The sequence below is a fragment of the Balaenoptera acutorostrata genome, chromosome 10 (assembly GCF_949987535.1).
Source record: "Balaenoptera acutorostrata chromosome 10, mBalAcu1.1, whole genome shotgun sequence".
In the NCBI taxonomy this organism is placed as follows: Eukaryota; Metazoa; Chordata; class Mammalia; order Artiodactyla; family Balaenopteridae; genus Balaenoptera; species Balaenoptera acutorostrata.
The window spans coordinates 8,225,520-8,242,964 of record NC_080073.1 but is presented as its reverse complement, the minus strand read 5'-3'; the positions used below and the strand labels follow the sequence as shown (position 1 = coordinate 8,242,964).

At 36.5% G+C, this 17,445-nt stretch overlaps 1 protein-coding gene across 5 annotated transcripts in view; it reads right to left on the bottom strand.

The window, feature by feature from the left end:
* RAD18 (RAD18 E3 ubiquitin protein ligase) overlaps window positions 1-17,445 on the bottom strand; it is a 114,406-nt gene that overhangs the window by 43,765 nt on the left and 53,196 nt on the right. For 4 of the 5 annotated variants that reach the window (XM_007192496.2, XM_057555444.1, XM_057555443.1 and 1 more), the window contains 2 exons: window positions 16,372-16,448; window positions 15,005-15,065 (listed from right to left, as the gene is read on the bottom strand). The exons of the other annotated variant lie outside the window; for it this stretch is intronic. In XM_007192496.2, the coding sequence (XP_007192558.2) occupies window positions 15,005-15,065; window positions 16,372-16,448 (138 nt within the window). The remainder of the gene's footprint in view (window positions 1-15,004; window positions 15,066-16,371; window positions 16,449-17,445) is intronic. 5 annotated transcript variants of the gene reach the window in all.

Here is a 17,445-nt window from a genome sequence, read left to right as displayed (position 1 = left end):
CAGTCTGTTAATACACTGAATTATATTGATTAATTTTCTAACATTAAACCAATCTTGCATTCTTAGGATAAATTCCACTTGGTTATAATGCATTATCCCTTTTATGTAATGCTGGATTTGATTTACTAAAATATTGTTAAGAATTTTTGCATCTATGTTCATGAGGAATATTGGTCAGAACTTTTTATTATACTACCCTTGTCTGGTTTTTACTTTCATGGAAACTTTAGCTTCATAAAATGAGGTAGGAAGTATTCCTTCCTTTTCGATTTTTTAGAAAAATTTTTGTAGAATTGGTATTATTTCCTTCCTTATGTGTTTCATAGAATTCACCAGTGATGCCATCTGGATCTGCAGTTTTCTTCCTGGGGATGCAAATTCAATTCATTTACTAGATATAGGGCTATTCAACCTTACCTATTTCTTCTTGAGTAAGGTTTGGTAATTTGTGTCTTTCAAGAAATTTGTCCATTTCATGTATGTTTCCACACTGACTGGCATGAAGTTATTAATAATATTCCCTTACTGTTCTTCTAATATCAATAGGATACTTAGTAATTCTCCCTCTTTTATTCCTGATATTGGCAATTTGTGATTTCTCTCTTTTTGTCCTAATCAGGCTTGCTAGAGGGTTCCCAATTTTGTTGACCTTTACAAACAGCTTGTGGTTTCATAGATTTTCTCTGCTATTTTTCTGTCTTCAATTTCACTGATTTCTGCTCTTCACTGTTACTTTCCATCTGCTTACTTAGGATGGAATTTGTCCTTCTTTTTCTAGTTTCTTAAGATGAAAGCACAGATAACAAATTTAAAACCTCTTCTCTTTTCTAATATAAGCTTTTAATGCTACACATTTCCCTCTAAGCATTGCTTTAGTTGCAACACACATTGCTATGATGTCCTTTCATTCAGTTCAATTTATTCCCTAATCTGCATTTACCTCAGCCAGAATATTTTTCAATTCAAGTATGTACGTCATCTAAGGAATTCCATTTGTTTTTTTGTTTTTGTTTTCGTTTTTTGGCCACACTGTGCAGCTTGTGGGATCTAGTTCCCCGACCAGGGATCAAACCTGGGTCAGTGAAAGCGAGGAGTCCTAACCACTGGACTGCCAGGGAATTCCCTTTTGGGTCTTTTTTTTATACTGTCCATTTCTCAACTCAGCAGGACCCTCCCTCATTCTTCCTTCTTCATATAAAGAACATATTTGTAAATGTTGTTTAAACATTTTTATCTACTAGTTTCATCATCTCTGTCATTGCTGGGTCTGGTTCTATTAATTGATTCTTCTCTTTTCTAGGATGTTATTTTTTTGCTTCTTTGAATTCCTGGTAATTTCAATAGGATATTGTTAATTTTATATTGTTGTACCTATTTAGTGATTATTTTGAGGTTCCGCCACCCAGGACCTTAAAGCTGCCTGCAAGCTGCTGGACCTGTAGAGCTCACCATGTTATTTGTTTCCTTTCTCCGGGGAAAACAGTCCTGTGCTACCTTTTTCCAATATCTGAAAATCCATTGATTTATATATTTCATCTGGTTTTCTAGCTTTTAAGGGAGAAAAGTAAATACAGTCTGTTATTCCATCTGGGCTAGGAGTAGAAATCGCCGTTTACTTTGATTTTTCTGTGCTGGGACAGTATTTTACCAAAATATGCCATTTATGATTTATGTTAATGTAATGAATTTATTGTTGTTTTTAAATAAGTTAATAAATATTTTTGAAATTTCTCGGTTTTAATTTTTCTTAGACCCATGTGTTATTTGGAAGTGTATTATTTAGTTTCCAAATATTGGTGATTTTCCAGAGGGCTTTGTTACTGATTTCTAATTTGATTTCATCTCATGGTAGAGAACAGACTTTGTGCACTGAATGAACTCACAAGGTGACCTTCTGCAGATCCCCGGGGTTCTCTCTCAGTGCAACTCTCTCCTCTCCGCACTCTGTCTTGCAAACTTCAGCTCCTTCAGTTTCTCTGGTCTTTCTTTCTCCTTAACTCAGAGCCCTCCAAGCTCTGCCTAGGATCTCCCTGCCTGACCCGGAGCCTACAAACTCTATATAATAAATATAGAGTTTAATAATAAATATAAATAAATATAGTATAATAATATATATAATATAAATATAATAATAATAAATATATATAAATATAAATAAATTTTATATATAATATAAATTAAATATAATAATTAAATATAATAAATTGATATAATAAATTTTTCCATCTCTCAGAGATTCCTGTCCTTTGTTACCTAATGTCTAACGTCTTGAAAACTATTTCATATGTTTTGTCCATTTACAGTGTTTGTTGTTTTTTTTTGCAGGGGGACGGGGGGGTTGTTGTATATCAGGTCCCAATTATTCTGTCTTGGCCAGAAGCAGAAGTCCTCCAAGCTTTAATCTGTAATATGATACATATCAACAACTGTAACCCACATAAACGAAAGCTCTTTGGTGCCCTAGACAAATTTTAAGAGTGTACACAGCTTGCGAGAGCACCAGAATCACAACTGGCTGCTGGACAATCATTGACAGGAAGACCCTGGACTTCACCAAGGAGGACACCCCACGTCCAAGGACAGAGGAGAAGCCACAGTGAGACGGTAGGAGGGGCTCAATCAGAGTAAAATCAAATCCCATAACTGCTGGGTGGGTGACTCACAGACTGGCGAACACTTATACCACAGAAGTCCACCCACTGGAGTGAAGGTTCTGAGCCCCACCTCAGGCTTCCCAACCTGGGGGTCCGGCAAAGGGAGGAGGAATTCCTAGAGAATCAGACTTTGAAGTCTAGTGGGAATTGATTGCAGGACTGTGACAGGACTGGGGGAAACAGAGACCCCACTCTTGGAGGGCACACACAAAGTAATGTGTGCATCGGGACCCAGGGGAAGGAGCAGTGACCCTGGCGGAGACTGAACCAGACGTACCTGCTGGTGTTGGGGGGTCTCCTGCAGAGGCGAGTGGTGGCTCTGTTTCACCGTGGGGATAAGGACACTGGCAGCAGAGGTCCTGGGAAGTTCTCCTTGGCGTGAGCCCTCCCAGAGTCTGCCATTAACCCCACCAAAGAGCACGGGTAGGCTCCAGTGTTGGGTTGCCTCAGGCAAAACAACCAACAGGGAGGGAACCCAGCCCCACCCATCAACAGTCAAGTGGATTAAGGTTTTACTGGGCTCTGATCGCCACAGCAACAGGGAGGGAACCCAGCCCCACCCATCAACAGTCAAGTGGATTAAGGTTTTACTGAGCTCTGACCGCCACAGCAACAGTCAGCTCTACCCACCACCAGAGCCTCCCATCAAGCCTCTTAGATAGCCTCAACCACCAGAGGGCAGACAACAGAAGCAAGAAAAACTACAATCCTGCAGCCTGTGGACCAAAAACCACAGTTACAGAAAGACAGAGAAGATGAAAAGGCAGAGGGCTATGTACCAGATGAAGGAACAAGAAAAAACCCCAGAAAAACAACTAAATGAAGTGGAGATAGGCAACCTTCCAGAAAAAGAATTCAGAATAATGATAGTGAAGATGATCCAGGACCTCGGAATAAGAATGGAGGCAAAGATTGAGAAGATGCAAGAAATGATTACCAAAGACCTAGAAGAATTAAAGAACAAACAAACAGAGATGACCAATACAATAACTGAAATGAAAACTACACTAGAAGGAATCAATAGCAGAATAACTGAGGCAGAAGAACGGATAAGTGACCTGGAAGACAGAATGGTGGAATTCACTGCTGCGGAACAGACTAAAGAAAAAAGAATAAAAAGAAATGAAGACAGCCTAAGAGACCTCTGGGACAACATTAAACGCAACAACATTCGCATTATAGGGGTCCCAGAAGGAGAAGAGAGAGAGAAAGGACCAGAGAAAATATTTGAAGAGATTATAATCGAAAACTTCCCTAACACGGGAAAGGAAATAGCCACCCAAGTCCAGGAAGCGCAGAGAGTCCCATACAGAATAAACCCAAGGAGAAACACGCCGAGACACATAGTAATCAAAGTGGCAAAAATTAAAGACAAAGAAAAACTATTGAAAGCAGCAAGGGAAAAACGACAAATAACATACAAGGGAACCCCCATAAGGTTAACAGCTGATTTCTCAGCAGAAACTCTGCAAGCCAGAAGGGAGTGGCATGAAATACTTAAAGTGATGAAAGGGAAGAACCTACAACCAAGATTACTCTACCCAGCAAGGATCTCATTTAGATTTGATGGAGAAATCAAAAGCTTTACAGACAAGCAAAAGCTAAGAGAATTCAGCACCACCAAACCAGCTCTACAACAAATGCTAAAGGAACTTCTCTAAGTGGGAAACACAAGAGAAGAAAAGGACCTACAAAAACAAACCCAAAACAATTAAGAAAATGGTCATAGGAACATACATATCGATAATTACCTTAAACGTGAATGGATTAAATGCCCCAACCAAAAGACATAGACTGGCTGAATGGATACAAAAACAAGACCCATATATATGCTGTCTACAAGAGACCCACTTCAGACCTAGGGACACATACAGACTGAAAGTGAGGGGATGGAAAAAGATATTCCATGCAAATGGAAATCAAAAGAAAGCTGGAGTAGCTATACTCATATCAGATAAAATAGACTTTAAAATAAAGAATGTTACAAGAGACAAGGAAGGACACTACATAATGATCCAGGGATCAATCCAAGAAGAAGATATAACAATTATAAATATATATGCACCCAACATAGGAGCACCTCAATACATAAGGCAACTGCTAACAGCTATAAAAGAGGAAATCGACAGTAACACAATAATAGTGGGGGACTTTAACACCTCACTTACACCAATGGACAGATCATCCAAAATGAAAATAAATAAGGAAACAGAAGCTTTAAATGACACAATAGACCAGATAGATTTAATTGATATATATAGGACATTCCATCCAAAAACGGCAGATTACACGTTCTTCTCAAGTGCACACGGAACATTCTCCAGGATAGATCACATCTTGGGTCACAAATCAAGCCTCAGTAAATTTAAGAAAATTGAAATCATATCAAGCATCTTTTCTGACCACAACGCTATGAGATTAGAAATGAATTACAGGGAAAAAAACGTAAAAAAGACAAACACATGGAGGCTAAACAATACGTTACTAAATAACCAAGAGATCACTGAAGAAATCAAACAGGAAATAAAAAAATACCTAGAGACAAATGACAATGAAAACACGACGACCCAAAACCTATGGGATGCAGCAAAAGCGGTTCTAAGAGGGAAGTTTATAGCTATACAAGCCTACCTAAAGAAACAAGAAAAATCTCAAGTAAACAATCTAACTTTACACCTAAAGAAACTAGAGAAAGAAGAACAAACAAAACCCAAAGTTAGCAGAAGGAAAGAAATCATAAAGATCAGAGCAGAAATAAATGAAATAGAAACAAAGAAAACAATAGCAAAGATCAATAAAACTAAAAGTTGGTTCTTTGAGAAGATAAACAAAATTGATAAGCCATTAGCCAGACTCATCAAGAAAAAGAGGGAGAGGACTCAAATCAATAAAATCAGAAATGAAAAAGGAGAAGTTACAACAGACACCGCAGAAATACAAAACATCCTAAGAGACTACTACAAGCAACTCTATGCCAATAAAATGGACAACCTGGAAGAAATGGACAAATTCTTAGAAAGGTATAACCTTCCAAGACTGAACCAGGAAGAAACAGAAAATATCAACAGACCAATCACAAGTAATGAAATTGAAACTGTGATTAAAAATCTTCCAACAAACAAAAGTCCAGGACCAGATGGCTTCACAGGTGAATTCTATCAAACATTTAGAGAAGAGCTAACACCCATCCTTCTCAAACTCTTCCAAAAAATTGCAGAGGAAGGAACTCTCCCAAACTCATTCTATGAGGCCACCATCACCCTGATACCAAAACCAGACAAAGACACTACAAAAAAAGAAAATTACAGACCAATATCACTGATGAATATAGATGCAAAAATCCTCAACAAAATACTAGCAAACAGAATCCAACAACACATTAAAAGGATCATACACCACGATCAAGTGGGATTTATCCCAGGGATGCAAGGATTCTTCAATATACGCAAATCAATCAATGTGATACACCATATTAACAAATTGAAGAATAAAAACCATATGATCATCTCAATAGATGCAGAAAAAGCTTTTGACAAAATTCAACACCCATTTATGATAAAAACTCTCCAGAAAGTGGGCATAGAGGGAACCTACCTCAACATAATAAAGGCCATATATGACAAACCCACAGCAAACATCATTCTCAATGGTGAAAAACTGAAAGCATTTCCTCTAAGATCAGGAACGAGACAAGGATGTCCACTCTCACCACTATTATTCAACATAGTTCTGGAAGTCCTAGCCACGGCAATCAGAGAAGAAAAAGAAATAAAAGGAATACAAATTGGAAAAGAAGAAGTAAAACTGTCACTGTTTGCGGATGACATGATACTATACATAGAGAATCCTAAAACTGCCACCAGAAAACTGCTAGAGCTAATTAATGAATATGGTAAAGTTGCAGGTTACAAAATTAATGCACAGAAATCTCTTGCATTCCTATACACTAATGATGAAAAATCTGAAAGAGAAATTATGGAAACACTCCCATTTACCATTGCAACAAAAAGAATAAAATACCTAGGAATAAACCTACCTAGGGAGACAAAAGAACTGTATGCAGAAAACTATAAGACACTGATGAAAGAAATTAAAGATGATACAAATAGATGGAGAGATATACCATGTTCTTGGATTGGAAGAATCAACATTGTGAAAATGAGTATACTACCCAAAGCAATCTACAGATTCAATGCAATCCCTATCAAATTACCAATGGCATTTTTTACGGAGCTAGAACAAATCATCTTAAAATTTGTATGGAGACACAAAAGACCCCGAATAGCCAAAGCAGTCTTGAGGCAAAAAAATGGAGCTGGAGGAATCAGACTCCCTGACTTCAGACTATACTACAAAGCTACAGTAATCAAGACAATATGGTACTGGCACAAAAACAGAAACATAGATCAATGGAACAAGATAGAAAGCCCAGAGATTAACCCACGCACCTATGGTCAACTAATCTATGACAAAGGAGGCAAAGATATACAATGGAGAAAAGACAGTCTCTTCAATAAGTGGTGCTGGGAAAACTGGACAGCCACATGTAAAAGAATGAAATTAGAATACTCCCTAACACCATACACAAAAATAAACTCAAAATGGATTAGAGACCTAAATATAAGACTGGACACTATAAAACTCTTAGAGGAAAACATAGGAAGAACACTCTTTGACATAAATCACAGCAAGATCTTTTTCGATCCACCTCCTAGAGTAATGGAAATAAAAACAAAAATAAACAAGTGGGACCTAATGAAACTTCAAAGCTTTTGCACAGCAAAGGAAACCATAAACAAGACGAAAAGACAACCCTCAGAATGGGAGAAAATATTTGCAAATGAATCAACGGACAAAGGATTAATCTCCAAAATATATAAACAGCTCATTCAGCTCAATATCAAAGAAACAAACACCCCAATCCAAAAATGGGCAGAAGACCTAAATAGACATTTCTCCAAAGAAGACATACAGACGGCCACGAAGCACATGAAAAGATGCTCAACATCACTAATTATTAGAGAAATGCAAATCAAAACTACAATGAGGTATCACCTCACACTGGTCAGAATGGCCATCACCTCACTCCTGTTAGAATGGGCATCATCAGAAAATCTACAAACAACAAATGCTGGAGAGGGTGTGGAGAAAAGGGAACCCTCTTGCACTGTTGGTGGGAATGTAAATTGATACAGCCACTATGGAGAACAATATGGAGGTTCCTTAAAAAACTAAAAATAGAATTACCATATGACCCAGCAATCCCACTACTGGGCATATACCCAGAGAAAACCGTAATTCAAAAAGACACGTGCACCCGAATGTTCATTGCAGCACTATTTACAATAGCCAGGTCATGGAAGCAACCTAAATGCCCATCAACAGACGAATGGATAAAGAAGTTGTGGTACATATATACGATGGAATATTATTCAGCCATAAAAAGGAACGAAATTGAGTCATTTGTTGAGAAGTGGATGGATCTAGAGACTGTCATACAGAGTGAAGTAAGTCAGAAAGAGAAAAACAAATATCGTATGTTAATGCATGTATGTGGAACGTAGAAAAATGGTACAGATGAGCCAGTTTGCAGGGCAGAAGTTGAGACACAGATGTAGAGAATGGACATATGGACACCAAGGGGGGAAAACTGCGATGAGGTGGGGATGGTGATGTGCTGAATTGGGCGATTGGGATTGACATGTATACACTGATGTGTATAAAACTGATGCCTAATAAGAACCTGCAGTATAAAAAAACAAACAAAACAACTAATACTAAACTTTCATTGGGTTATTTGTATGGAAATATGTTAATATAAATGTTTCAGACATTACATGAAATTTCTAAAAATCTTATATTTGTATTTGTATGGAAATATGTATGGAAATATGTTAATATAAATGTTTCAGACAGTACATGAAATTTCTAAAAATCTTATATTTGTATTTGTATGGAAATATGTATGGAAATATGTTAATATAAATGTTTCAGACATTACATGAAATTTCTAAAAATCTTATATTTGTATTTGTATGGAAATATGTATGGAAATATGTTAATATAAATGTTTCAGACATTACATGAAATTTCTAAAAATCTTATATTTGTATTTGTATGGAAATATGTATGGAAATATGTTAATATAAATGTTTCAGACATTACATGAAATTTCTAAAAATCTTATATTTGTATTTGTATGGAAATATGTATGGAAATATGTTAATATAAATGTTTCAGACATTACAGGAAACGTCTAAAAATCTTATATGTTCTGGTATAATGTTATAAGTAATAATCCTAGTTATTACTTTAAAATGTATATCTCAGAAATAACTAATTTTCTTGTCAACTGCATTATTATGAACTTTCATCAAATCTTTAACCATGGTCATTTTTAAGTCTTTTGTCATTTACAGACAGTTCTGGGTGTACTCTGATGATTTTGCAAATATGTTCCTATAAAAGAGTTTCATCTTCAAGAAATTCATTGAAAAGACTCTGACAAGTACAGGTTTCTGGTAACTGACTGTACTGCTGAACTGAATGAATAAGCATTTTCAGAACTCTAATGAAAAACTGATGAACTCATAAAAGTGCTAACAAAAGATCAAGATGAAAAAAAAGAAATTAATTACATGGGACTGAGTGAACTGATGAGGATGAGTATAATTTTTGTGACTTTCTGTCTGAATTAAAAAAAAAAAAATCCCACAAGGACTCAGAGGAAAAGAATATACAAATCAATTTTCACTGCAAAGTAAAGGAGCTGTTACAGTGGAGGATTACTGGACTGAATGTCAATGTTATGACATAGTATAAGTGTGTTTCATGTTTGGTAATTGCAATCATTGTTGCTTTTGTTGTGGTCATCCATGTACAATGCTTGGTGTCAGTCTATCTATCTCTTGTAAAAATAAAATACAGTGTGTGTGTGTGGAAAAAAAAAAAAAAAAAAAGAACACTGGAGCATTTTAGCAAATACTCCCTATCAGGTTAAGAATGTTCTCTTCTATTCCTAGCTCGTTTGATCTTGAATGCATGTTTCATTTTATTCACTGCTTTTTCTGCATTAATTCAGATGGTTATGTAATTTTCCTTTTTAGTCTATTACTATGGTAAATTATCTTAATTAATTATAAAATTAGCATCCTAGTATTGCTAGAATAAACTCTGTTTGGTCATAATAAAAAAAAAAAAAAAAAAAAAAAGAGTGTACACAGGCTTAGGGAACTGAGAATTGTTGCTCTAAACGTTGGGGTGCCCCAGGGCTTAGCCTTAGGCTCTGTTCCCCACAGTACTCTTTTCCCAGCTAATTGTATCTAAGTATATAATTTTAAAGCACATGTCCTTTTAGTTAGATAGATTCATCCATTCATGCCTAATTCTCTTTTCCACTTGGATATCCACTAGAAACCAAAACTTAACACAAACAAAATAGGAATTTTGATTCCATTTCCCCATCCACAATCCTCGCCCTGGTCTCCATCTCAGTAAATGGCATCATCACTTCTCCAGGTGCTTGAACCAAAAATGCAGGGGTCATTCTTGATTCCTCTTTCAGTCATCCCCCTATATTAAATTCATCAGCAAGTACTATTGGTTGCACTTTGCAAGTTTACCTTGATTGTGTATTTTACTTCTGCTACCGCTCTAGAAACGCCACATCTCTAATTTACTAAAATGGCCTCACTTCATTCAGGTCTCTTCTCAAACATCACATCACCTTCTTAAAGGAGCCCTTCTGGTCCAGCAGCTCCATCACTTTCTACCCCTACCTTAAGTCTCTTCATAGCACGTATCACTATCTGACACATCTTACTCGTTTGTTTACTGTCTGACTATTCCCAATAGAGTGTAAGCTCCACGTGGGCACAGACTTGGTCTGTTTCTTTAATGTTATATTCCCAATACCTAGAATACTGTCTGGGTGATCCATAAATACTGCCTGAGTGAAGAGACTTTAGGTTAGTTTTCTTACTATTTCTTGCCACCTTACAATTTATTCTCTATTCAGCAGATGCCATCTTTTTAGACATAGATAAAATCACATTACTTGTCTTTCTAAACTCTCCAATGACTTCCCACTGCAGGAAGAATAAAACCCAAGTACACTCTTACAAGGTCTTTCCTTCCGGGACCTGGCCCTACCTCCCTGTAACCACTCTTCCGCCTCGTTCACTACACTCTACTCACACCCACCGATGCTGTGTCTACCTCAGCGCCTCTGCCCCTGACGCTCCCTCTGCCTGCAATACTCTTCCTCCGGCTCTGTGAATGGCTGCCTTTATTTTCATTTCGATTTTTTTTTTACTTATGACTCTTCTCAAATGTCAACTCCTCAAGAAAAACCTTTTCTTGACTACATTATCTAATGCCCCCATAATTTCTATAAATTACTCTGCTTTATTTTCTTTATAGCATCTGCCACCTAAAATTGTTATAATCATCTGCTGATTTACTGTTATTTATCTGTCTGCTGTTAGAATATAAGCTCCATGATGAGAAATTTATGTATCTTGCTCACTGCTCTATACTCACTACCTAGAAGAACAGCTAGCACATAGTAGATGCTCAATAAACATTTACTGAATTAATGAACAGCCAAATAAAAAAACAAAGGAACATATTAAGCTAAAATGCCTTGCCTACTTAACAGGATTAAGCTGGTGTTCTCAGGAAAAGTTACAGGAGGTAATCCCAGAGTGTTCATTAGAGGTTTGTCTTTTTTTACTTGGCAGAGTATAAAACTATATTTTACCAAGGTGAAGAGCATGAAGATCCCCAAAATATGTCTGTCATGGCAGTTAGGCAAGTAGAGTAACTTCCTTCAGGCAAAGATTCCGCCTCTTACTGGAGCAATTCAGTCTTAATTAAGAAGACCTACCAAAAGCATTTGCAACCTGAAACCCGCAGGTAACTCAATAAACTCATTTGATTCAACTTTGTATCAAATACACTTTCTACAGATCTGCAACTAAGGCTCAAATTGATTTCACTGTTTCTCTCCTCTTCTAAAAGAGGGACTCGAGAAGATAAATCTATCCAAAAGACTGCTAAAGAAAATAAGAAAGCTATATCGTCACAAACTACCAAAGTAACTCATTCATAAAATTAAGCTTCTTTTAAGCAATATAACCCGAAACCAAAGCTTAGCGTACCCCCACCCCCACCCAAAAGAAGTTCCCAACATAAGGAGTTATTCACTCAGATTCAAAGCACGCTACAGTGCAAAGGGCTTCAAGTTGAGCACAGGGTGAATGTGGGCTTAATTTCCAGTCCTGCTTTTTCCTAGCTATGTGGGCAATTTATCTATGCCAAATAATAAATCAATAGTAAAAGTAATATTTCCAGCTATGTATGGACTCAAAAAGTATTCCTCCATATACCCTTTTTTTCCCCAGGGATTTCCCTGGAAAAATGTATTCCACCAAAACAAGGAAAAAGAAGAGGCAGATTTGGATCCTGAAATAAGTGAACCGACACAGGAGGGAGGAGAGAATACCCAGAAGGCTGGTGAAAGGAAATTCCAGGGTAGCTATGAAGGAGGCCCAAAGCGCAGTCACAGTAGCCTGGAAAAGGGCTGGGGGCTGCTTCAGGCAAGATGTTCTGGAGAAAATAGTGAGTTGATAAATAATCTATGAGCTTCAAAGTAATAGAAAGTGACTGACATTTCTCATAGAAAGTTTACAGATAAATTAATACCAGATAAATAGAAAACTAAGCAAATAAAATTACTAATTATAGGGAAAATAGAATGTTTTCCTAAAAGGAATTACAACTGTAAGGGAGGAAAAAATAATCTCCCTTCTAACCTTCTTAGTTCTTAGCTGGGGCTTTATAACAAAAGACACATTTACATGAGAAAAACAAACAGATGTTTATTAACATGTATACCTCATGTATATATGGAAGATACCCAGAGAAAAATAAGTAACTCTAAGCCACTTGGAGGTGACTTTGAACACTGGCTTAAATACCATCTTCAGCTGGATTAAAAAAAAAAAAGAAAGGTGTGTGGGAGGCCAGTTATGGGGAGATGGCCAGGAAAAACACAGTAAACAAGAGTGAAGTCCGCTATGCTGATTTAAGTCAGAGCCTTCTCCGTCAACAGGAAGACTAACTTACTCCTAGGGATAGAGAGGGGAGGAGGGACAGGCACCTTTGTAACTGCGTCCTACACTTGGGCAAAGAGCTTTCCTTTCTGCTGCTTCTCAATTGCCTTCTGCTCAAAGCAACACGTCACGGTGGCATATTCTCGGGTGGTGGCATACTCTGACACACCTCATAACCATAGTATTGTATGTTGCCTGGTTCAAACTGTATACAACGTCTCTAACTAATACTGACCTTATAAAAAATTATGACAATATTCAGAAATTGGGAGGGAGGAGAAGGTAAGAGTCAGGATGTACAAAAGAGCTAAATTTTCATTTTTCAAATTAGGACTTCAATCAATTGTTAACATGGAAAACTGAAACACTTCAAGAAATAGCAGAAAGAATAATCTTTTATAAACATGAAGGTAATTGCTAAAACAAAAGCCAAAAGGTTTGACCGTTGTTAATTCTAGGAAATGAAGATGGAGACAAGGAGGTGGCAAGGAGGCAGAGTTTTTAATAAGCCTTAGAGAAATGTGATTAAAAACCACATACATGGGCTTCCCTGGTGGCGCAGTGATTGAGAATCCGCCTGCCAATTCAGGGGACACGGGTTCGAGCCCTGGTCCGGGAAGATCCCACAAGCCGTGGAGCAACTAAGCCCGTGCACCACAACTACTGAGCCTGCACTCTAGAGCCCACGAGCCACAATTACTGAGCCCGTGCGCCACAACTACTGAAGCCCACGTGCCTACAGGCTGTGCTCCACAACAAGAGAAACTACCACAATGAGAAGGCCATGCACCACAAAGAAAAGTAGCCCCTGCTCTCCACAACTAGAGAAAGCCCGCGCGCAGCAACAAAGACGCAACGCAGCCAAAAAGTAAATTTAAAAAATTTAAAAAGTAAAAAACCCATGTACATTAAAACATTAATAAAAATGTTTAAAAAAAAGAAGAGCCATCAATGGTATATTTAGATCCTGACACTAAATCAAACTCTAACTACACTATAATGCTAATAATAAGCGCTTAAGCTTTAGGAAGTTCCCAAAAGGTTTCAAAAAAAAAAAAGTATATACCGAGGTTTATTTTAGAGCTAAGTGAATTAATTTAACATGTTGACCTATTTAGTAAAATTAAAGTTTGTATATATTTATCTATATATTTATATTTATCTATTGCCCACCCTATTTAAATGGTGGGCAATAGATATTTATATATTTTCTTGCCTATATCTAACCCATGTTTTCTTTAATGTAGCATAATTGTCAGATACCATCCTTTAGTGATTTAAATTATTTTTGTTCCATGCAAATTTTCTGGTTTCCTTATTGTTACAGGCCTTAGTTTTGCCACTTCAGTGATCATCTGATATTCTCTAGCTCCTGTATCAACAAAAATTACTTTGGCTTCCCAAAGGTTGATCAAAGAGGATGGATCACATCTGTTTATCTTTAGAGCGCCAGCGCTGTAACTTCTGTGGTTCAGCCTCTGGTCCGTGAATCCTCCAGGCTCCTTTCCCTACTCCGAGAAGGCTCGGGCCATCACAACTACATCTAGTGCCTGTGTACTTCACCCTCCCTCCGCACAAAGATCACGGCTGTATCTGCCCCTTCAAAGCTTAAGAAGTGAAAAAAGAAAACACAATTCTTTGGGCACGACTAAGGCATATCATGTGTGGAATATTCATTCAGCAAATATTAACTATCTGCTGTTTGCCAGGCACTTAAATTTAAATTTAAACTAAAAACCAACCAACCAGCCAAAGAATAAGCAGCTATCTAATTGACAAAACAGTAATGTGCTAGCACTGGGAAAGATACATATAAAGGTCATTTAAGGAAAATGAAGCGATAAAGTTGGGAAGCTGGTAATAATGAATAAAATGAAAACTATTTTCAGCATAAATATGCAAGCTACAGGGTTCTGAAATTCTTTACATAAATACTGTCACTGGCCTGAGGACAGGATGGCAAGTCAGGAATGTTTCCATTTTAATCCCATTTTCTTCTCACTTAGTGATAAGCTCAAAGTAGAATGTTAGTCACAAATCAAAGAGCACGCACATAGTTAACAAAAAAAGGTCACTGTCTTGAGTAAACACTCAACCAAAATTCAGTCTTTTAAGTAATATTAACAAGAAAGTTTGTATTAAACATTAATATAAAATTATATCTTAAAAAATTACTTAAGATGAGAAACTGTAACCCAAGTTCTTTGTAAACAAAGAAAACATCACATAACTTACGATATTTACTGTGAATTTCATCTATTTCCTTTTCTGTTTGGTCCTTTGTAAAAACCATTATCTAAAAAATCCAAAAATTCGTAATTAAAAATTACCAAAAATGACAAAAAATAGAAATTAGTACTATAAACTTTAAAATCTCAAATGTGGATGTTTAAAATAGAGGAAAATAATCTCTCATCTCTGTTTTATATAGACCTAGGAAGATTAACTCCTGTTTACTTCTCTTGAATATTGTAATTAACGTACATTTTACTCATTACTTTTTTCATCAGTAGAAAATGCAACACTGATTCCATTAGAATTTATGAAGTATTAAGACAACAATCAATTAAATTTCCTACTTTCAATATTTAATTTTCCACATTCATTACTACAATAGGTAACATAAAACTACAAGACTGAAGAGACAGCTAGCAGATCATTAACAAGGCAGATCTTCTTGTTTGTCTTCTACCTTTTCCAGCCTAACTTTTCCAAGTCTACCACAAAGGTATACAAAGAAAATGCAATAATACAAGACTTCATGTGTTAAATTTCTAATTCACTTTTTAAAATTTTAGACTTAAAAGATCTGAAATGTACTTACACGATTCATTATAGTCTCCATCTTATAGTTAGCACACAGGTAATAGTAAAGTCAATGAAAATCTCACTTTTTTCTACTATCTGATTATAAACTTACTTCCCTAAGGTCGTTGCTTTCCTTACAAACACATTACCGATGGTCTAGAAAAAAAGTCTACTTGGGAGAGCCCAAAACACTTCCTCCAGTGTCAAAGGACACAACGGCTATTTTCTTCTTTGGTATCCTTTCCTCAAGTTTTGGACCATCAAGCTAGAGGAAGGCAATAGTGAAGAAATTTAGGTCTCTGATTCCCTCAGTAAGCTCAATAAATGCTCAATCCTCATCAACTCTTAAAATTACTTAATTTCACCATCAGTATAACCATAGAAATGCAGAATGCCAGAGCTAAAAGGGGATCTTAGAGATTATATAGTTAAACCCCTGAGTTTTACAGATGAAGATCTTAAGGGCCACAGAGGTTAAATGTTAAAGAGCTTATTAAATGCAACCACCAGAGAAACGACAAATACCAAGGTTACCTGATGTACAGGCACATGCTTTTTTCCACAAAAATTAATTCATCAATAAACTCTACTTTGAATTGATCTTGTGCCAGAAGACTGCTAAATACGATAAAAATGCTAAAATGAGCTGCAAGGAAATCATAATACATTAAATGGAAATGTGTTCTAGTACATTTCCCACTGAACAGATTTAACACTGGTTTGCTTTAATTTGTAGGGTATTCGACTTTTCCTTCCTTCATTTCTACCGATACTGAAAAAGACCATCAACATACGCTTTCGTTGAGTTTACTAGCTTCAAGACGCATCCTAGTCTTCTCCATATTTTCAATTTCTTGAACTATTTCAGCAGCTGTTAAAATAAAGGCATAGAGCCAATATTAATTACATGGTGTTGCTCAATGCACCCTGGTTATATAAACTCTTAATACTGAAGCTGGACGATGGGTATATATGAACTCTCTGTCCTGTCTTTGTAATTTTTCTGTAAGTCTAAAGTCATTTCAAAATAAAAGGGTTAAAAAAAAATAACAGAGTTAAAACACTTAACTTTTACACATGCAATTACAGTTTAAAATATAACTGGAAGAGTACAGCAAAGTCATTTTGCTCTTTCCTTTGAGCATACAGGTATAAACAGGAATCCCAATGGAATATGAAAATTAATGTTAGTGTGAATTCTATTCTTAGGGGATATCCACTGAAACTCCAATGTACAAAATGTTACAACAGTCTACTTTTCAAGGAAAGACAAAGGTCTACGAATACAAGGGGGTAGATGGCCTTGACTCCAGAATTTTTGTCAGTAGGTGTAGTTACCAAACACATACATCAAAGAGATCTGAAATACACTCCATCTCATATATAAATACTTTTGAACGCAAATAGCATGAAATTCGCCAATGCTATCCTTCTGCGTACTAGGTCAACATATTAAGACTAAAATACACATACAGTATAGGGGGAAAAAACTACAATCCCTTACACACATTTATACATAAAAAGATACTATATCTAGAATTTGCCTCAAAATAATCCGTGGGGGGAAGGGATGTAAATGACAGACAACACGCCATTAGGCCTGAGTTGACAACTGTTTGAGTCAGATAACAGGGTAAATAGGGGAAATCACCATATTCTTCACCGTTAGAATTTAAATTCTATAGAACTTATAAATAATCTCTATTAAAAAGTTTTTTACAAAACTGACAGTCCTCGAGAGGATCATTTAAGAAGGCAATTACCTCAATTCAAAGTTTGTTTTTCAAGCACTGAGAGGTACCTCTTGCCTCCCTAATATCATAAAACCAGTAGAAACAATGTAAACAATCTCTCCCTCTGTGAATCAT